Source organism: Oncorhynchus masou, chromosome 31, assembly GCF_036934945.1.
Source record: "Oncorhynchus masou masou isolate Uvic2021 chromosome 31, UVic_Omas_1.1, whole genome shotgun sequence".
Taxonomy (NCBI): Eukaryota; Metazoa; Chordata; class Actinopteri; order Salmoniformes; family Salmonidae; genus Oncorhynchus; species Oncorhynchus masou.
Window position 1 is genome coordinate 11,048,215 of NC_088242.1, and position 21,597 is coordinate 11,069,811.

The 21,597-nt window shown below is 47.3% G+C and overlaps 1 protein-coding gene across 1 annotated transcript in view; it reads right to left on the reverse strand.

The window, feature by feature from the left end:
* The window catches only part of LOC135524894 (ankyrin repeat and fibronectin type-III domain-containing protein 1-like), a 102,735-nt gene that overhangs the window by 71,938 nt on the left and 9,200 nt on the right, over nt 1–21,597 (reverse strand). The window contains exons 3-6 of the mRNA XM_064952745.1: nt 20,834–21,028; nt 17,553–17,666; nt 14,253–14,350; nt 9,734–9,824 (exon numbers count right to left, since the gene is read on the reverse strand). Of these exons, the coding sequence (XP_064808817.1) occupies nt 9,734–9,824; nt 14,253–14,350; nt 17,553–17,666; nt 20,834–21,028 (498 nt within the window). The remainder of the gene's footprint in view (nt 1–9,733; nt 9,825–14,252; nt 14,351–17,552; nt 17,667–20,833; nt 21,029–21,597) is intronic.

The following is a 21,597-nucleotide window of genomic DNA, read 5'->3' on the forward strand; positions in this document are numbered from 1 at the left end:
CAGACCATCACTCTCCCTACAGTCTAGTGGGAGGGGCTCCCGACCATCACTCTCTCTACAGTCTAGTTGGAGGGGCTCCCGACCATCACTCTCCCTCCAGTCTAGTGGGAGGGGGGTTAGGGTGTAGGGGGTAGGGGGTGAAATATTGGGGTTGAAGATAGAAAGAGAGACAGTAAATTAGTGGTCAACTTCTCACCAGTAAATACATACAGTACAAACATCAACATTAACCACTGTCATCTCAATCAGCTCAGAATCCCCAAACCACGGTAGTAGTTAATTAAGGGTTGGGGGTTATTCTCTCAGCACTAAACATGAACTGTACACACCTCCAAACAGACAGGGCCTGCCCGAAACACTAAGCGACAGAAGTAGCGGCTAAGGGACCCGCACAGATCCAACGAGGGAAAAAAGTAGCTAGCTAGCATTGATTTGTTTTTGCTACAGTGGTGATGAACATGAATTTCTCCTGACCCCTCTGATGCTAAAGCTGTCAAATCCTCCCATGTTTCTAGTTTAGTGGTGCTATGCTGTCAAATACTCCCATGTTTCTAGTTTAGTGGTGCTATGCTGTCAAATACTCCCATGTTTCTAGTTTAGTGGTGCTATGCTGTCAAATCCTCCCATGTTTCTAGTTTAGTGGTGCTATGTTGTCAAATCCTCCCATGTTTCTAGTTTAGTGGTGCTATGTTGTCAAATCCTCCCATGTTTCTAGTTTAGTGGTGCTATGTTGTCAAATCCTCCCATGTTTCTAGTTTAGTGGTGCTATGTTGTCAAATTCTCCCATGTTTCTAGTTTAGTGGTGCTATGTTGTCAAATTCTCCCATGTTTCTAGTTTAGTGGTCCTATGTTGTCAAATCCTCCCATGTCTCTAGTTTAGTGGTGCTATGCTGTCAAATCCTCCCATGTTTCTAGTTTAACCAGCTGTTTTCAGAAACTGATATTTTTTTAATTGCATTGTCATATTGGCTGGTTTGCTAGCAGCAAACTATTTAGCTAGCTACTAGCCCGGTGTTTGATATGCAATGTGATCGCCATGTAATGACCAGTCAGTGTTGACAAGTGTCCTGACGAGAAGGCAAACTTTTCTTGCTTTGACAGGCAAATTCGGGCTTCGTCAGCTCATTGTTATGGATGTATCCAAATGAATGTCAATAGAAAACAGCTACTTTGCTGTTATTCTGGCTGCAGCGTTTGTGACTGTGTGTTAGCAGTAGCTAGCTGGTGAGCTAGCGAGCAAGAGATGAGCATGTTGCCATTGAGCATGGCAACGGAACATAGAGAACGAACGACTGGGTTGAGTCCCTAGCAACCAAAATATGAAAAGGTATGAATTGGCTTATTTAAATGAAAATATAAACACTTTTTTTAATTTTCCTTGGGAACTGTGGTATACGCATGTAAAATGCCTTCGTTCGGTACATTACCTTGGAAAATTTGGACGCCGAGGCGGAACATCAGCGTTTATTCCTTATGTTGTCATGGCCGAATACGTACCCAGAGGCCCTGTTTCTAGGGGGCCCCGATTTATGTTGTTATTCACTCTCACTAAGATATCATATAAACATGTCATAAGTCATGGCTAGGGTTACAAAGCTACTGGAAACTTACCAAAGTTACCGCAATATTCAGAAATTTTGGTATTTAACATGTTATCTATGGCAATCTATTGTAATTTGGAGAATTTACACTTGAATATTTTTTTTTTTTTAAGTATTCATAAAAACTATTTATTTGTTATATCTGTGTCCATATTGCCCATGAGTTTCTAGTGAATAGACCACATGTTTAGAAAATAAAATAGCCTAATTAATGAAAAAAAGCATTTAATCAACAATGGCATTATTTTCAATTAAATATGCAAATCTTCCAACTGCCACCAGTTTGTCGCCAAAACATTGATGACAAATACATGTATATAGTAAAATACATATCAATATAGTAAAATACATAAAAGTGTGTAAAAGATATATAGGATATTATGCTGAAACCCTTAGGAAATGTGTTTTTATAGTGTTGTCAATTAATATTTTAAAATGTGATAAGGCCAGAGATAATTACAGACACCTGTGATTATCTGAAGTACCCATAAAGTCCACTAGATGTCTTGTGATAAATTCCGCCAGAAACTTGAAAGTGACCAAAATTAAACTTTGAATGTTACCATTAATATACTCTCCCTAGTCATGTCAAACATGACATTTGCATGACATTTGCATTAAAACTATATTTTTTACTCTCTGCCATCAAGACACTAAATGTTTGGCACACGAGGTGTGTGTGTGTGGGGGGGGGGGGGTGGCTATAACCAAATCTCACTTAGGGCCCACAAAAGGCTAGGGTTGACCATGCAAACAGACCAGTCACCTCAGTGTGAGTCCATTTGTGATTCATATTATATAAAGTGTCCTTGGGTTTGAAGAAGACATATTAAATATAATAAAATGAATTGATTTCTCATCTCAGCGGTTTACTTGCCTTCATCTCCTGACAAAGGATTTATTCATTACACTCTCTATTTGTTCAAATTTTTCTATTACATTTCTTACTGTATTCAGGCCAATCTGAGACACCATCTCCAAGGCTGATCTAAGTGTATGGTTAGAGGGAGAGTCGTGATAGAGTCCTGACTGTGGCTTAAAACCGATGTTAACAACTCGTGATGTGAAGTTTTTTTATTTAATTTATTTCACCAGGTAGGCAAGTTGAGAACACGTTCTCATTTACAATTGCATACAACGACACAGAGTTACACATGGAGTAAGACAAGCATACAGTCAATAATACAGTAGAAAAATAAGTCTATATACAATGTGAGCAAATGAGGTGAGATAAGGGAGGTAAAGGCAAAAAAAAGTCCATGGTGGCGAAGTAAATACAATATAGCAAGAAAAACACTGAAATGGTAGATTTGCAGTGGAAGAATGTGCAAAGGAGCAAAATAAATAAATAAATAAATACAGTAGGGGGAAAGGTAGTTGTTTGGGCTAAATTATAGATGGGCTATGTACAGGTGCAGTAATCTGTGAGCTGCTCTGACAGCTGGCGCTTAAAGCTAGTGAGGGAGATAAGTGTTTCCAGTTTCAAAGATTTTTGTAGTTCGTTCCAGTAATTGGCAGCAGAGAACTGGAAGGAGAGGCGGCCAAAGGAAGAATGGGTTTTGGGGGTGACTAGTGAGATATACCTTCTGGAGCACGTGCTACAGGTGGGTGCTGCTATGGTGACCAGTGAGCTGCGATAAGGGGGGACTTTACCTCGCAGGGTCTTGTAGATAACCTGGAGCCAGTGGGTTTGGCGACGAGTATGAAGCGAGGGCCAGCCAACGAGAAAGTACAGGTCGCAGTGGTTGGTAGTGTATGGGGCTTTGGTGACAAAACGGATGGCACTGTAATAGACTGATCTAATTTATTGAGTTGGGTATTGGAGGCTATTTTGTCACCGACGTCGAGGATCGGTAGGATGGTCAGTTTTACAAGGATATGTTTGGCAGCATGAGTGAAGGATGCTTTGATGCAAAATAGGAGGCCAATTCTAGATTTAACTTTGGATTGGAGATGTTTGATGTGAGTCTGGAAGGAGAGTTTACAGTCTAACCAGACACCTAGGTATTTGTAGTTGTCCACATATTCTAAGTCAGAACCGTCCAGAGTGCAGGTGCAGGCAGCGATCGGTTGAAGAGCATGCATTTAGTTTTATTTGTATTTGTGTATTGAAGAGCAATTGGAAGCCACGGAAGGAGAGTTGTATGGAATTGAAGCTCGTCAGGAGGGTTGTTAACACCGTGTCCAAAGAAGGGCCAGAATTATACAGAATTGTGTCGTCTGCGTAGAGGTGGATCAGAGACTCACCAGCAGCAAGAGCGACATCTTTGGGAATCTCAGACGACACGAAAGAGAGGTTGAACAGGCTAGTAATAGGAGTTGCAATAATTTTGGCAGATAATTTGAGAAAGAAAGGGTCCAGATTGTCTAGCCCGGCTGATTTGTAGGGGTCCAGATTTTGCAGCTCTTTCAGAACTGGATTTGGGAGAAGGAGAAATGGGGAAGGCTTGGGCGAGTTGCTGTGGGGGGTGCAGTGCTGTTGACCGGGGTAGGAGTAACCAGGTGGAAAGCATGGCCAGCCGTAGAAAAATGCTTATTGAAATTCTCAATTATAGTGGATTTATCGGTGGTGACAGTGTTTCCTATCCTCAGGGCAGTGGGCAGCTGGGAGGAGGTGTTCTTATTCTCCATGGACTTTACAGTGTCCCAGAACTTTTTTGAGTTTGTGTTGCAGGAAGTAAATTTCTACTTGAAAAAGCTAGCCTTGGCTTTTCTAACTGCCTGTATATGTTGGTTTCTAGCTTCCCTGAACAGCTGCATATCACGGGGGGCTGTTCGATGCTAATGCAGAAAGCCATAGGATGTTTTTGTGTTGGTTAAGGGCAGTCAGGTCTGGAGAGAATCAAGGGCTATATCTGTCCCTGGTTCTAAATTTCTTGAAGGGGACATGCTTATTTAAGATGGTGAGGAAGGCATTTAAAAAAAAACAGGCATCCTCTACTGATGGGATGAGATCAATATCCTTCCAGGATACCCCGGCCAGGTCGGTTAGAAAGGCCTGCTCGCTGAAGTGTTTCAGGGAGCGTTTGATAGGAGTGACGGAGTGCTGAGGAGTGACGGACTCCATCCTAGCCGGAGGGGTGCTCTCATCTTATCTACCAACATAGACAGGGCTCTAACTCTTCTGAGACCGTGTCTGTGCCTCGACCTAGGTTGGGAAAAACTAAATATGGCGGTGTTCGCCTTAGCAATCTCACTAGGATAAAGACCTCCACCATTCCTGCCATTATTGAAAGAGATCGTGATACCTCACATCTCAAAATAGGGCTACTTAATGTTAGATCCCTTACTTCAAAGGCAGTTATAGTCAATTAACTAATCACTGATCATAATCTGGATGTGATTGGCCTGACTGAAACATGGCTTAAACCTGATGAATCTACTGTGTTAAATGAGGCCTCACCTCCTGGCTACACTACTGACCATATCCCCCGTGCATCCCTCAAAGGCGGAGGTGTTGCTAACATTTACGATAGCAAATTTCAATTTATAAAAAAATAAATGACGTTTTCGACCTTTTGAGCTTCTAGTCATGAGATCTATGCAGCCTACTCAATCACTTTTTATAGCTACTGTTTACAGGCCTCCTGGGCCATATACAGCGTTCCTCATTGAGTTCCTTGAATTCCTATCGGACCTTGTAGTCAAAGCAGATAATATTCACATTTTTGGTGACTTTAATATTCACATGGAAAAGTCCACAGACCCACTCCAAAAGGCTTTCGGAGCCATCATCGACTCAGTGGGTTTTGTCCAACATGTCTCTGGACCTACTCACTGTCACAGTCATACTCTGGACCTAGTTTTGTCCCATGGAATAAATGTTGTGGATCTTAATGTTTTTCCTCATAATCCTGGACTATTGGACCACCATTTTATTACATTTGCAATTGCAACAAATAATCTGCTCAGACCCCAACCAAGGAGCATTGAAAGTCGTGCTATAAATTCACAGACAACACAAAGATTCCTTGATGCCCTTCCAGACTCCCTCTGCCTACCCAAGGTCGTCAGAGGACAAAAATCAGTTAACCACCTAACTGAGGAACTCAATTTAACCTTGCGCAATACCCTGGATACAGTTGCACCCCTAAAAACTAAAAACATTTCTCATAAGAAACTAGCTCCCTGGTACACAGAAAATACCCGAGCTCTGAAGCAAGCTTCCAGAAAATTGGAACGGAAATGGCGCCACACCAAACTGGAAGTCTTCCGACTAGCTTGGAAAGACAGTACCGTGCAGTATCGGAGAGCCCTCACTGCTGCTCGATCATCCTATTTTTCCAACTTAATTGAGGAAAATAAGAACAATCCGAAATGTGTTTTTGATACTGGCTAAAACAGCAGCATTCCCCACGAGAGGATGGCTTTCACTTCAGCAGTAATAAATTCATGAACTTCTGTGAGGAAAAAAATCATGATTATTAGAAAGCAAATTACAGACTCCTCTTTAAATCTGCGTATTCCTTCAAAGCTCAGTTGTCCTGAGTCTGCACTACTCTGCCAGGACCTAGGATCAAGAGAGACTCTCAAGTGTTTTAGTACTATATCTCTTGACACAATGATGAAAATAATCATGGCCTCTAAACCTTCAAGCTGCAGAGTGGACCCTATTCCAACTTAACTACTGAAAGAGCTGCTTCCTGTGCTTGGCCCTCTTATGTTGAACAATAAACGGCTCTCTATCCACCGGATGTGTACCAAACTCACTAAAAGTGGCAGTAATAAAGCCTCTCTTGACAAAGCCAAACCTTGACCCAGAAAATATAAAAATCTATCGGCCTATATTGAATTTTCCATTCCTCTCAACATTTTTAGAAAAGGCTGTTGCGCAGCAACTCACTGCCTTCCTGAAGACAAACAATGTATACGAAATACTTCAGTCTGGTTTTAGACCCCATCATGAGACTGCACTTGTGAAGGTGGTAAATGACCTTTTAATGGCATCAGACCGAGGCTCTGCATCTGTCCTCGTGCTCCTAGAACTTAGTGCTGCTTTTGATACCATCGATCACCACATTCTTTTGGGGAGATTGGAAACCCAAAATGGTCTACACAAACAAGTTCTGGCCTGGTTTAGAGCTTATCTGTCGGAAAGATATTAGTTTGTCTCTGTGAACGGTTTGTCCTGTGACAAATCAACTGTACATTTCGGTGTTCCTCAAGGTTCCATTTTAGGACCACTATTGTTTTCACTATATATTTTACCTCTTGGGGATGTCATTAGAAAACATAATGTTAACTTTCACTGCTATGCGGATGACACACAGCTGTACATTTCAATTAAACATGGTGAAACCCCAAAATTGCCCTCGCTAGAAGCCTGTGTTTCAGACATAAGGAAGTGGATGGCTGCAAACTTTCTACTTTTAAACTCGGACAAAACAGAGATGCTTGTTCTAGGTCCCAAGAAACAAAGAGATCTTCTGCTGAATCTGACAATAAATCTTAATGGTTGTACAGTCGTCTCAATTAAAACTGTGAAGGACCTTGATGATACTCTGGACCCTGATCTCTCTTTTGACGAACATATCAAGACTGTTTCAAGGACAGTGTTTTTCCATCTACGTAACATTGCAAAAATCAGAAACTCAATGCTCCGGATAAAGCATTAAATAAGCTTCAGTTAGTACTAAATAAGGCTGCTAGAATCCTGACTAGAACCAAAAATTTGATCATATTACTCCAGTGCTAGCCTCCCTACACTGGCTTCCTGTTAAGGCAAGGGCTCATTTGAAGGTTTTACTGCTAACCTACAAAGCATTACATGGGCTTGTTCCTACATATCTCTCTGATTTGGTCCTGCCGTACAAACCTACATGTACGCTACAGTCATAAGACGCAGGCCTCCTAATTGTCCCTAGAATTTACGGTCAGTAGATTAGTGGGGTTCCGTGTGGTAGAGGAGACCAATCCAATTGGCAAAGTAGATATAGTTATAGTGACCCAAGAAAAATTGTCCAATAGACCTATTCAGATAGCAGCCGATAAGACAGCTAGCGGTTAGCGGGCCGCAGATGGGCGTTCAGGTAACGTCGCGACGGAGGAGCCAGTAACGTCCCTCGGGCAGATAACGTCGGCAGTCCAGTCCTGAAGGCCCGGTGGGGCTCCGCATTGATAGTAAAACAAATCAAATCAAATTTTATTTGTTACATACACATGGTTAGCAGATGTTAATGCGAGTGTAGCGAAATGCTTGTGCTTCTAGTTCCGACAATGCAGTAATAACCAACAAGTAATCTAACTAAAAATTCCTAAACTACTGTCTTATACACAGTGTAAGGGGATAAAGAATATGTACATAAGGATATATGAATGAGTGATGGTACAGAGCAGCATAGGCAAGATAAAGTAGATGGTATCGAGTACAGTATATACATATGAGATGAGTATGTAAACAAAGTGGCATAGTTAAAGTGGCTAGTGATACATGTATTACATAAGGATGCAGTCGATGATATAGAGCACAGTATATACGTATGCATATGAGATGAATAATGTAAACGTGTCCGGATAGGTGATTGTAGCCCAGGAGTGGCTAGTAAGAAATGTCAGAAATGTAAAAAAAAGTAAATGTCACATTGAATTGTCCGTTTTCAGGCTGTTGATCTGGAACAATGAAAACAATGCCTGTGTTCCAAATGGCACCCATAGGGTTCTGGTCAAACGTCGTGCGCTATACAGGGACATTACAAACGTTCTCATTAGGGCTGCGAATTTCCAGAGACCTCACGATACGATATTGTCACAATACTTGGGCGGCAGGTAGCCTAGTGGTTAGAGTGTTGGACTAGTAACCAAAAGGTTGCAAGATCAAATCCCCAAGCTGACAAGGTACATATCTGTCGTTCTGCCCCTGAACAGGCAGTTAACCCACTGTTCCTAGACCGCCATTGAAAATAAGAATTTGTTGACTTTCCTAGTTAAATAAAGGTTAAAAAAATAATTAGAATAAAATAACAATACTTAGGTGCTGTGACAATTTGTGATTTGATACTGTAATTGTATTGCGATTCGATGCTCCAAACATATAGCTCACCATCTGTCGTTCTGCCCCTGAACAGGCAGTTAACCCACTGTTCCCAGGCCGTCATTGAAAATAAGAATTTGTTCTTAACTGACTTGCCTGGTTAAATAAAGGTAAAATAAAATTAAATAAATAAATGTCTGAGGGACAAGAGAGAGCCATGAGCCATGAGAAAACACATTTTGATCAGTCATGGAAATAAAAGTGTTTAAAAACATTTAAAAAGAAGATGGAGAACAGGCTAGAGAAGAGGAAACACCAGAGTTTTGGCACAGGTACAGCCAACTAGCGCTAGCTAACATTAACTACCTAGCAAAAAAAAATCAATAATATAATTTATTCGTAACAATTATTAGAGAATCGTTACTTGGAGTCATAGAATTAATATAATATCGCGATACTCTACTGTATTGATTTTTCCCCATCCCTAAATCTCAAGGTAGAACACAGGGAGTAAAACATGTATGAGTTTCAATCCGACTGAATGATAGAGTTGATGAAAACTGTCATAGCAGGCTGTGTGATGAAAACTGTCATAGCAGGCTGTGTGATGAAAACTGTCATAGCAGGCTGTGTGATGAAAACTGTCATAGCAGGCTGTGTGATGAAAACTGCCATAGCAGGCTGTGTGATGAAAACTGTCATAGCAGGCTGTGTGATGAAAACTGTCATAGCAGGCTGTGTGATGAAAACTGTCATAGCAGGCTGTGTGATGAAAACTGTCATAGCAGGCTGTGTGATGAAAACTGTCATAGCAGGCTTTGTGATGAAAACTGTCATAGCAGGCTGTGTGATGAAAACTGTCATAGCAGGCTGTGTGATGAAAACTGTCATAGCAGGCTGTGTGATGAAAACTGTCATAGCAGGCTGTGTGATGAAAACTGTCATAGCAGGCTGTGTGATGAAAACTGTCATAGCAGGCTGTGTGATGAAAATTGCCATAGCAGGCTGTGTGAACATGACACTACGTGACACGTCTTGTAATTTTCTAGGAAAAAAAAATTCGGTTTTTACAGCAGTGCCCAGACCAATTCTACAATTTAGTATGAAGCTAGAGTCAAGTCAAGAAAGTTTTGATTCAAACCTAACAAAGTAATGAACTCACTGGAGGGTGAAGCGGAGGGGGGTAGAGTTGACTGAGGTGGACCCCAACCCTTCATGTTGTAGGCTGACACTTGGACATAGTACAGCCTCCCCTGGAACACACACACACACACACACACACACACACACACACACACACACACACACACACACACACACACACACACACACACACACACACACACTAAGTACTAACCCGAAGAAGAGAGTGAAAGCAGATTCAAGTTGAGCACAGTGCCGTGATATCACATCCTACAATAGGAGATCAGACAGAGTTACGGAGCGGTGGGGTTCAATTACGTGCAATTAGTGCACTTTGTAAGGAATATTGTCCCATTTGAGACGTAGCCTCCATCCTAGCTCTTCTAATTCACCCCCTCATTCCACCACTGTGTCATTACTAAGCCATTTACACACTCCTTTACTTCCTCCCTCCATCACACACTTCTTCTTTACTCACCCAACCAATTACTGTATACTCCTCTCGTTTGTGTGCTCCTCTCTCTCTCCGTGCTCCTCTCTCTCTCTCTGTGCTCCTCTCTCTATTTGCGCTCCTCTCTCTCTCTGTGCTCCTCTCTCTCTTCGCGCTCCTCTCTCTATTTGCGCTACTCTCTCTCTGTGCTCTTCTCTCTCTTTGTGCTACTTTCTCTCTCTGTGCTCCTCTATCTATTTGCACTCCTCTCTCTCTCTTTGTGCTCCTCTCTCTCTCTGTGCTCCTCTCTCTCTTTGCGCACTTCTCTCTCTTTGAGCTGCTCTCTCTCTCTGTGATCCTCTCTCTCTTTGCGTTCCTCTCTCTTTGTGCTCCTCTCTCTTTGCGCTCCTCTCTCTCTTTGCGCTCCTCTCTCTCTCTGTGCTCCTCTCTCCCTTTGTGCTCCTCTCTCTCTTTGCGCTCCTCTCTCTCTTTGTGCTCCTCTCTCTCTTTGCGTTCCTCTCTATTTGTGCTCCTCTCTCTCTTTGTGCACCTCTCTCTCTCTGTGCTCCTCTCTCTCTTTGCGCTCCTCTCTCTCTCTGTGATCCTCTCTCTCTTTGCGTTCCTCTCTCTTTGTGCTCCTCTCTCTTTGTGCTCCTCTCTCTCTTTGCGCTCCTCTCTCTCTGTGCTCCTCTCTCTCTTTGTGCTCCTCTCTCTCTTTGTGCTCCTCTCTCTCTTTGTGCTCCTCTCTCTCTTTGCGTTCCTCTCTATTTGTGCTCCTCTCTCTCTTTGTGCACCTCTCTCTCTCTGTGCTCCTCTCTCTCTTTGCGCTCCTCTCTCTCTGTGCTCCTCTCTCTCTTTGTGCTCCTCTCTCTCTTTGTGCTCCTCTCTCTCTTTGTGCACCCCTCTCTCTCTCTGTGCTCCTCTCTCTCTGCGCTCCAATCTCTCTTTGTGCTCCTCTCTCTCTTTGTGCTCCTCTCTCTCTCTGCGCTCCTCTCTCTCTGTGCTCCTCTCTCTCTTTGTGCTCCTCTCTCTCTTTGTGCTCTTTCTCTTTGCACTCCTCTCTCTCTTTGTGCACCTCTCTCTCTCTGCTCCTCTCTCTCTTTGTGCTCCTCTCTCTCTCTGCTCCTCTCTCTCTTTGTGCTCCTCTCTCTCTTTGTGCTCCTCTCTCTCTTTGTACTCCTCTCTCTTTGCACTCCTCTCTCTCTTTGTGCACCTCTCCCTCTCTGCTCCTCTCTCTCTTTGCACTCCTCTCTCTCTTTGTGCACCTCTCTCTCTCTGCTCCTCTCTCTCTTTGCGCTCCTCTCTCTCTTTGTGCTCCTCTCTCCCTTTGTGCCCCTCTCTCTCTCTCTGCGCTCCTCTCTCTCTCTGCGCTCCTCTCTCTCTTTGTGCTCCTCTCTTTCTCTGCTCCTCTCTCTCTTTGCGCTCCTCTCTCTCTTTGCACTCCTCTCTCTCTTTGTGCACCTCTCTCTCTACTCCTCTCTCTCTTTGTGCTCCTCTCTCTCTTTGTGCTCCTCTCTCTCTTTGTGCTCCTCTCTCTCTTTGTCCTCTCTCTCTTTGTGCACCTCTCTCTCTCTGCGCTCCTCTCTCTCTCTGCGCTCCTCTCTCTCTTTGTGCTCCTCTCTTTCTCTGCTCCTCTCTCTCTTTGCGCTCCTCTCTCTCTTTGTGCAACCTCTCTCTCTGCTCCTCTCTCTCTTTGCACTCCTCTCTCTCTTTGTGCACCTCTCTCTCTTTGTGCACCACTCTCTCTTTGTGCTCCTCTCTCTCTTTGTGCTCCTCTCTCTCTCTGCACTTCTCTCTCTCTTTGCGCTCCTCTCTCTCTCTGTGCTCCTCTCTCTCTGCGCTTCTCTCTCTCTTTGTGCTCCTCTCTCTCTCTGCTCCTCTCTCTCTTTGCGCTCCTCTCTGTCTTTGTGCTCCTCTCTCTCTCTGCGCTCCTCTCTCTCTGCACTCCTCTCTCTTTGCGCTCCTCTCTCTCTTTGTGCTCCTCTCTCCCTTTGTGCCCGTCTCTCTCTCTCTGCGCTCCTCTCTCTCTCTGAGCTCCTCTCTCTCTGTGCTCCTCTCTCTCTCTGCACTCCCCTCTCTCTTTGAGCTCCTCTCTCTTTGTGCTCCTCTCTCTCTGCTCCTCTCTCTCTCTGAGCTCCTCTCTCTCTGCACTCCTCTCTCTTTGTGCTCCTTTCTCTCTCTGCGCTCCTTTCTCTCTCTCTCTCTGCGCTCCTCTCTCTTTGCGCTCCTCTCTCTCTCTCTGTGCTCTTCTCTCTCTTTGTGCTACTTTCTCTCTCTGTGCTCCTCTATCTCTTTGCACTCCTCTCTCTCTCTCTCTGTGCTCCTCTCTCTCTCTGCACTCCCCTCTCTCTTTGAGCTCCTCTCTCTTTGTGCTCCTCTCTCTCTGCTGCTCTCTCTCTCTGAGCTCCTCTCTCTGCACTCCTCTCTTTGTGCTCCTTTCTCTCTCTGCGCTCCTTTCTCTCTCTCTCTCTCTGCTTTGCCTCTCTCTCTCTCTCTGTGCTCTCTCTCTTTGTCTCTCTCTTCTGTGCTCCTTATCTCTCTTGCTCTCTATCTCTTTGCACTCTCTCTCTCTCTGCGCTCTCTCTCTCTCTCTGCGCTCCTCTCTCTCTCTCTCTCTGCGCTCCTCTCTCTCTGCTCCTCTCTCTCTCTTTCTGCTCCTCTCTCTCTCTGCGCTCCTCTCTCTCTCTGCTCCTCTCTCTCTCTTTCTGCTCCTCTCTCTCTCTGCGCTCCCTCTATCTCTGCTCCTCTCTCTCTGCGCCTCTCTGCTCCTCTCTCTCTCTGCTCCTCTCTCTCTATGCTCCTCTCTCTCTCTGCTCCTCTCTCTCTCTCTGCTCCTCTCTCTCTCTGCTCTCTCTCTCTCTGCTCTCCTCTCTCTCTCTGCTCCTCTCTCTCTCTGCGCTCCTCTTTCTCTCTGCTCCTCACTCTCTTTCTGCTCCTCTCTATCTCTCTGCAATCCTCTCTCTCTGCTCCGCTCTCTCTCTGCTCCTCTCTCTCTCTCTGCTCCTCTTTCTCTCTGCTCCTCACTCTCTCTGCGCTGCTCTCTCTGCTCCTCTCTTGCTCTCTCTCTCTCTCTGCGCTCCTCTTTCTCTCTGCTCCTCACTCTCTCTGCTCCTCTCTCTCTCTCTGCAATCCTCTCTCTCTGCTCCGCTCTCTCTCTGCTCTCCTCTCTCTCTGCTCCGCTCTCTCTCTGCTCCTCTCTCTCTCTGCTCTCCTCTCTCTCTCTGCTCCTCTCTCTCTCTGCGCTCCTCTTTCTCTCTGCTCCTCACACTCTCTCTGCTCTCCTCTCTCTCTCTGCTCCTCTCTCTCTCTCTGCGCTCCTCTTTCTCTCTGCTCCTCGCTCTCTCTCTGCTCCTCTCTCTCTCTGCTCCTCTCTCTCTCTGCTCTCCTCTTTCTCTCTGCTCCTCTCTCTCTCTGCTCCCTCTCTCTCTGCTCCGCTCTCTCTCTGCTCTCCTCTCTCTCTCTGCTCCTCTCTCTCTCTGCACTCCTCTTTCTCTCTGCTCCTCACTCTCTCTCTGCTCCTCTCTCTCTCTCTGCAATCCTCTCTCTCTGCTCCGCTCTCTCTCTGCTCCTCTCTCTCTCTGCAATCCTCTCTCTCTCTGCTCCGCTCTCCTCTCTCTCTCTGCTCCTCTCTCTCTCTGCGCTCCTCTTTCTCTCTGCTCCTCACTCTCTCTCTGCTCCTCTCTCTCTCTGCAATCCTCTCTCTCTGCTCCGCTCTCTCTCTGCTCTCTCTCTCTCTGCTCTGCTCCGCTCTCTCTCTCTCTGCTCTCTCTCTCTCTCTGCAATCCTCTCTCTCTGCTCCTCTCTCTCTCTGCTCTCCTCTCTCTCTCTGCTCCCCTCTCTCTCTGCTCTCCTCTTTCTCTCTGCTCCTCACTCTCTCTCTGCGCTCCTCTTTCTCTCTGCTCCTCACTCTCTCTCTGCGCTCCTCTTTCTCTCTGCTCCTCACTCTCTCTCTGCGCTCCTCTTTCTCTCTGCTCCTCGCTCTCTCTCTGCGCTCCTCTCTTTCTGTGCTCCTTCTCACTCCCACTTTTTATCTCTTCTCTCTCTCTTTGTTCCTTTTCTCAGTCTCTATCTTCCTCTCCCTCTCTCTTTGTGTTCCTTCATTATTTACCATGGTAAGGCCGTTGATGGTACACTTGAGTGTTTGTAGGTTTTCCAACACCATGTCTCCAGCCAGCATGGAAAAGTCCTTCAGACAGCTCCACTCCACTGTAATAACACACACACACACACACACACACACACACACACACACACACACACACACACACACACACACACACACACACACACACACACACACACACACACACACAGTCAACATTACAAATACTCACAGACATTAACACCACAGGCTGTGTGTGTGTGTGTGTGTGTGTGTGTGTGTGTGTGTGTGTGTGTGTGTGTGTGTGTGTGTGTGTGTGTGTGTGTGTGTGTGTGTGTGTGTGTGTGTGTGTGTCCTTATAATAATTCAATAGGTCACCTGGTGCTGTGTATTACACTATTAACCTTCTCATTGGGCTACTAATGCCTTGAGGCGTGTGGTGTCCCTCTCTTTCCCTCTCTGTCTCTCTGTCTCTCTCAATTCAATTCAATTTCAATTTAAGGGCTGTATTGGCATGGGATAACATGTGTTAACATTGCCAAAGCAAGTGAGGTAGATAATATACAAAAGTGAAATAAACAATAAAAATTAACAATAAACATTACACATACAGAAGTTTAAAAACAAGAAACAATAAACATTACAAATGTCATATATATATATATATAGTGTTGTAACAATGTACAAATGGTTAAAGTACACAAGGGAAAATAAATAAGCATAAATATGGGTTGTATTTACAATGGTGTTTGTTCTTCACTGGTCGCCCTTTTCTTGTGGCAACAGGTCACAAATCTTGCTGCTGTGATGAAACACTGTGGTATTTCACCCAGAAGATATTGGAGTTGATCAAAATTGTGTTTGTTCTCTCCCTCTCCCTCTCTCTCTCTCCCTCTCCCTCTCCCTCTCCCTCTCTCTCTCTCTCTCTCTCTCTCTCTCTGCCTCTCCCTCTCCCTCCCTCTTTCCCTCTCCTCTCCATCTCTCTCCCTCTCCCTCTCCCTCTCTCTCTCTCTCTCCCTCCCTCTCCCTCTCGCTCCCTCTCCCTCTCTCTCTCTCTCTCTCTTTCTCTCTCTCTCCCTCTCCCTCTCTCCCTCTCCCTCTCTCTCTCTCTCTGCCTCTCCCTCTCTCTCTCTCTCTCGCTCTCTGTACAGTCTCTCTTATTTTCACTCCTTTGCTTCTGCTTTATCAGCAATTGACACAGAACATCTAACTACATGTGAAGACTTGTACACCTGTAGGGAAAAGCCTTGCTGAGTAGACAGCAGCACCACTATAAACCATTACAAAGCCTGTTGTAACATGCTACATCTGCAGCAGAAGCCTATTAGTCCTAAATGACCAGCCCTTTCCAGGTCAATACACTGATCTCTCTCTCTGCTGGGCTCTTTATTCTCTGGTAATTGTAGCTAGAAGGAATGAAGGGAAGTAAAGGGAGGGAGGGAGGGAGGGAGGGAGGGAGGGGAGGGAGGGAGGGAGGGAGGGAGGGAGGGAGGGAGGGGGGAGGGAGGGAGGAGGGAACGAGGGAGGGAGGGGGGAGGGAACGAGGGAGCGAGGGAACAAGGGAGGGAGGGAACGAGGGAGGAGGGAGGGGAATGAGGAGGGAGGGAACGAGGGAACGAGGGAGGAGGGAGGAAGGGAGGGAACGAGGGAGGGAGGGAGGGAACGAGGGAACGAGGGAGGGAGGGGGAACGAGGGAGGGGAGGGAGGGAGGGAGGGGAGGGAGGGGAACGAGGGAACGAGGGAGCGAGGGAGGAGGGAGGGAGGAGGAGGGAATGAGGGAGGGAACGAGGGAGGGAGGGAGGGGAGGGAGGGAGGGAGGGAGGGAATGAGGGGGGAGGGAGGGAGGGAACGAGGGAGGAGCGAGGGAGGGAGGGAACGAGGGAGGGAGGGGGGAGCGAGGGGAGGGAGGGGGAGGAGCGAGGGAGGAGGGAGGGAGGGGAGGGAGGGGGAGGGAGGGAGGGGAGGGAGGGGGAACGAGGGGGGAGGAGGGAGGGAATGAGGGAGGGAGGGAGCGAGGGAGAGGAGGCGAGGGGGGAGGCGAGGAGCGAGGGAGGGAGGGAGGGCGAGGGGAGGGAGGGAGGGAAACGAGGAGGGAACGAGGGGAGGAGGAACGAGGGAGGGGGAACGAGGGAGCGAGGGAACGAGGGAGGGAGGGAGGGAGCGAGGGTGGGAGGGAGGGAGGGAACGAGGGAGGGAGCGAAGGAGCGAGGGTGGGAGGGAGGGAGGGAGGGAACGAGGGAGGGAGGGGAGGGAACGAGGAGCGAGGGAGGGAGGAGGGAGGGAGGGAATGAGGGAGGAGGGAACGAGGGAACGAGGGAGCGAGGGAGGAAGGGAGGGAACGAGGGAGGGAACGAGGGGGAGGGGAGGGAGGGAACGAGGGAGGGAGGGAACGAGGGAGGGAGGGAGGGAGGGAATGAGGGAGGGAGGGAACGAGGGAACGAGGGAGCGAGGGAGGGGAGGGAACGAGGGGAGGGAATGAGGGAGGGAGGGAACGAGGGAGGGAGGGAGGGAACGAGGGAACGAGGGGGAGGGAGGGACGGGAACGAGGGAGGAGCGAGGGAGGGAGGGAACGAGGGAGGGAGGGAACGAGGGAGGGAGGGAGGGAGGGAGCGAAGGAACGAGGGAGGGGGGGAGGGAGGGAACGAGGGAGGGAAACAGGGAGGGAGGGAGGGAACGAGGGAGGGAATGAGGGAACGAGGGAGGGAGGGAGCGAGGGAACGAGGGAGGGAGCGAGGGAACGAGGGAGGGAGCGAGGGGGGGATAAGCCAATACCAGTCATGGCATGGGGAATAGATTTACTGTCATCCCACAGGGCTAGAGGGGGGCAGGTTAGTGAGATGACAGAGAGAGAGACCTTCAATTTAAATTGAATTTAATTGAGAGAGAGAGAGAGAGAGAGAGAGAAAGAGACCTTCCATTTAAATTGAATTGATTTGAGAGAGAGACCTTCAATTTAAATTTAAGAGAGAGAGACCTTCAATTTAAATTGAATTGAATTGAGAGAGCTTCAATTTAAATTGAATTGAGAGAGAGAAACAGACAAGAGAGAAGGAGAGAGACAGAGAGAGAGATAAAAATAGAGGGAGAAAGTAACAAATTAAGGGAACAATAATTTATTTGTTCCTACCCATTGAGTTTCCTTTCTGCATTGCTGCTCTTTTAATCTGTGTGTGTGTGTGTGTGTGTGTGTGTGTGTGTGTGTGTGTGTGTGTGTGTGTGTGTGTGTGTGTGTGTGTGTGTGTGTGTGTGTGTGTGTGTGTGTGTGTGTGTGTGTGTGTGTGTGTGTGTGTGTGTGTGTGTGTGTACCTCTGTGCTTGGTGATCACAGCAGAGTTGAGGCAGCGAGGCTCCTGGAATGTGACCGTGAGAGAGGAGCTACTGGTTACACTGAGATGCACTGCAGACAGGGGCTCTGGCACACCTACAAGTCACATCAAATACACTTTAGAAAGTTCTTTTAAGTTGTCACAAAGTGCTTTACAGATGCTCAGCCTAAAACCACAAAGAGCAAGCAATGCAAAATCAGAAACAGTGAATAGGAAAAACTCCAGAGAAAGCCAGGAACCTAGGAAGACATCTAGAGAGGAACCAGACATTGAGGGGCAGCTAGTCCTCTTCTGGCTGCACTGGTAAAGAGGACCCAGGCTTCAAGGGGGGGCCAGTCCTCTTCTGGCCGTACTGGTAAAGAGGAACCAGGCTTCAAAGGGGGGGGGCAGTCCTCTTCTGGCTGTACCTGGTCAAGAGGAACCAGGGTTCGAGGGGGGTCCAAGCTGGTTGAGAGGAACCAGGATTTGAGGTGGGGGCAGTCCTCTTCTGGTTGTACCTGGTAGAGAGGAACCAAGATTTGAGGTGGGGCCAGTCCTCTTCTGGTTGTACCTGGTAGAGAGGAACCAGGAACCAGGATCAGGTGGGGAGGGCAGTCCTCTTCTGACTCTATCTTGTAGAGAGGAACAAGGATTTGAGGTGGGGCCAATTCTCTTCTGGCTGTACCTGGTCGGGAGGAACCAGGATTTGAGGTGGGGCCAGTACTCTTCTGGCTGTACCTGGTCGAGAGGAACCGGGGATTTGAGGTGGGGCCAGTCCTCTTCTGGTTGTAACTGGTCGAGAGGAACCAGGATTTGAGGTGGGGCCAGTCCTCTTCTGGTTGTACCTGGTCGAGAGGAACCAGGATTTGCGGTGGGGCCAGTCCTCTTCTGGCTGTACTGTTTATATAAGTAAATGAAGTACATTAAGGCCAGATGGTTTGTTAACCTGCTGATACTGCTGGTGAAGTCTTGGAGTCCTAGAAATTAGCTACATGTCTGTAACCTGATTTAAGGTGTCCATTTAAGTGAGCGGTCAGAGCAAACTGCCAGCCAAAACAGATGGTTGTGTGTTCAGTTTAGATGGGGCACAAACACAACACACATGTACCTTACTGATAGAGAAGCAGATCATGTGTGTTTGTCAAATCAAAGTGTATTTGTCACTTGCACAGGATACAGCAGGTGTAAACAGAACAGTGAAATGCTGACTTGCAAGTTCTTCCTCAACATTGCATTATTCAATATCAAAGGTAAAGTGTGTGTGTCTTTGCGTGTGTTTGTCTCTCCTCCCATTATCCTCCCCTCCTCTCTTCCAGTCCGCCTCTCCTCTTCCTGTCCTCTCCCCCTACTCTCTCCTCTCTTCCCTCCTCTCTTCCTGTCATCCTCCCCACCTCTCTTCCTGTCCTCCTCCCCTCCTCTCTTCCAGTCCTCCTCTCCTCCTCCCCTCCTCTCTTACTGTCCTCCTTCTCTCCTCTCTTCCTGTACTCCCCTCCTCCTCTCCTCTCTTCCTGTCCTCCTCCCCTCCTCTCTTCCTGTCCTCCTCCCCTCCTCTCTTCCTGTCCTCCTCCTTCCCTATCTTCCTGTCCTCCTCCCCTCTTCTCTTGCTGTCCTCCCCTCATCTATTCCTGTCCTCCTCCCTTCATCTCTTACAGTCCTCCTCCCCTCCTCTCTGCCTGTCCTCCCCTCTTCCCGTCCTCCTCCTTCCCTATCTTCCTGTCCTCCTCCCCTCTTCTCTTCCTGTCCTCCCCTCCTCTCTGCCTATCCTCCTCCCCTCCTCTCTTCCTGTCCTCCCTTCATCGCTTTCTGTCCTCCTCCCCTCCTCTCTTTCTGTCCTCCTCCCCTCCTCTCTTCCTGTCCTCCCCTCCTCTCTTCCTGTCCTCCTCCCCTCCTCTCTTCCTGTCCTCCTCCTCTCTTCCTGTCGTCCTCCCCTCCTCTCTTCCTGTCCTCCTCCCCTCCTCTCTTCCTGTCCTCCTCCCCTCCTCTCTTCCTGTCCTCCTCCCCTCCTCTCTTCCTGTCCTCCTCCCATCTTCTCTTCCTGTCCTCCTCCCCTCTTATCTTCCTGTCCTCCTCCTCTCTTCCTGTCGTCCTCCCCTCCTCTCTTCCTGTCCTCCTCCCCTCCTCTCTTCCTGTCCTCCTCCCCTCCTCTCTTCCTGTCCTCCTCCCCTCTTATCTTCCTGTCCTCCTCTCCTCCTGTCCCCTTATATTGCTTATAGCAGCAGCAGTAAACTCTCCCCTCTAAACTCTCCTCCTCTCTCCAACCAACAACAACACCAATAACACCAACAACAACAACACAAACAACACCAACAACACCAACAATACCAACAACACCACCAACAACAACAAGAACACCAACACCACCAACAACACCAACAAAACCAACAACAACAACACCAAAAACAAGAACACCAAGAACAATAACACCAAAAACAACAACACCAAAAACAAGAACACCAAGAACAACAGCACCAACAACACTACCAACAACAACACCCACACTAACACCAACAACACCAACAACACCACCACCACCAACAACAACACCAACAAAACCAACACTACAACAACAGCACCAACAACACCAACACCAACAACACCACCAACACCACCAACACAAACAACAACACCAACAACAACAACACCAACAACACCACCAACAACACCACCAACACCAACACCAACAACACCAACAACACAAACAACAACAACAACAACACCAACAACACCACCAACAACAACACCAACAACAACAAGAACACCACCAACACAAACACCAACAACAACACCAACACCAACAACACAAACAACACCAACACCAACAACACAAACAACAAGAACACCAACAACAAGAACACCAACAACAACAACACCAACAACAACACGTTTGCTACAGTTCTAAAGAATAAAGGAGTATGTTTTCAGAAGCACTTCGGGAAACTCCTCCACCATGGCGTTTACTTAAGCCAGAGGTATTCAACTCTGACCCTACGAGATCCGGAGCCTCCTGGTTTTCTGTTCTACCTGATAATTAATGGCACCTACCTGGTATCCCAGGTCTAAACCAGTCCCTGATTAGAAAGGAACAACGAAAAACACACGCACACAAACACACACACACACACAAACACACGCACACGCACACACACACAAACACACGCACACGCACACACACACACACACACACACACACACACACACACACACACACACACACACACACACACACACACGCGCACGCACAGCCTCCCACCTCCAAAAAAACACACGATCCCAGCATACTCACGTGCATGCTGGAAGCCAGTCGTCATGCGTTTGTAGAGCTTGCACCTCCACTCCCAGGCTCGGAGCTGCTTGTCCTTGTCACAGGCCTCCAGGCTAAGCCCGTCTCTCTGGGCCTGAGCAGCCAGCTCCCCTGCCCTCCTCTCTGCCTCGATGACCAGGCTGCTAAGGTGGGCCTCGCGACTCTCCACACTGACAACTACAACACAGACACAAAACAGACAAGTTCTAGACGTACCACTGTAGTTCTCCTGCCCTCCGCACAGCCTCACCACTCTGGAAGGACTAGAACACAGGCAGACATGGGTTGCATCTGTCATGTCACACCACTGTCATGAATGTTCTCAGCCAGAGTGGCCGCCATATTGATGCCAACATCAATTTTAGCGCGCTAGCTCTCAATGGCGGAATATACGGCTCATCGCGACTCTGTGATAAAAAAATATATATTTAAAAACTAGCTGTGGTGCTCCAACCGGCTTGTTTTAAGCCCATTTCCTGATGTTTACATCTACCTTATAAACAGCCCTTCACCCTACACTGGAGCAAGCCTAAAGGGATACAAAAGAGTTGAGATATTTCAGGGTGGGTTGGGTGAATTGGCATTTGCAGGAGAGGAAGATTTTCCTCTTCACAGGCAAGGTTTTACTGCAGTGGGCTAAATCAGGGTCACACAGAGTGTTTCTGGGTCTTAAACAAATCTACTCTGAAACAAAAGTATCCACCTCACACACATGGTTCTGAGCTCAAAGAAGAAGACATGTACCA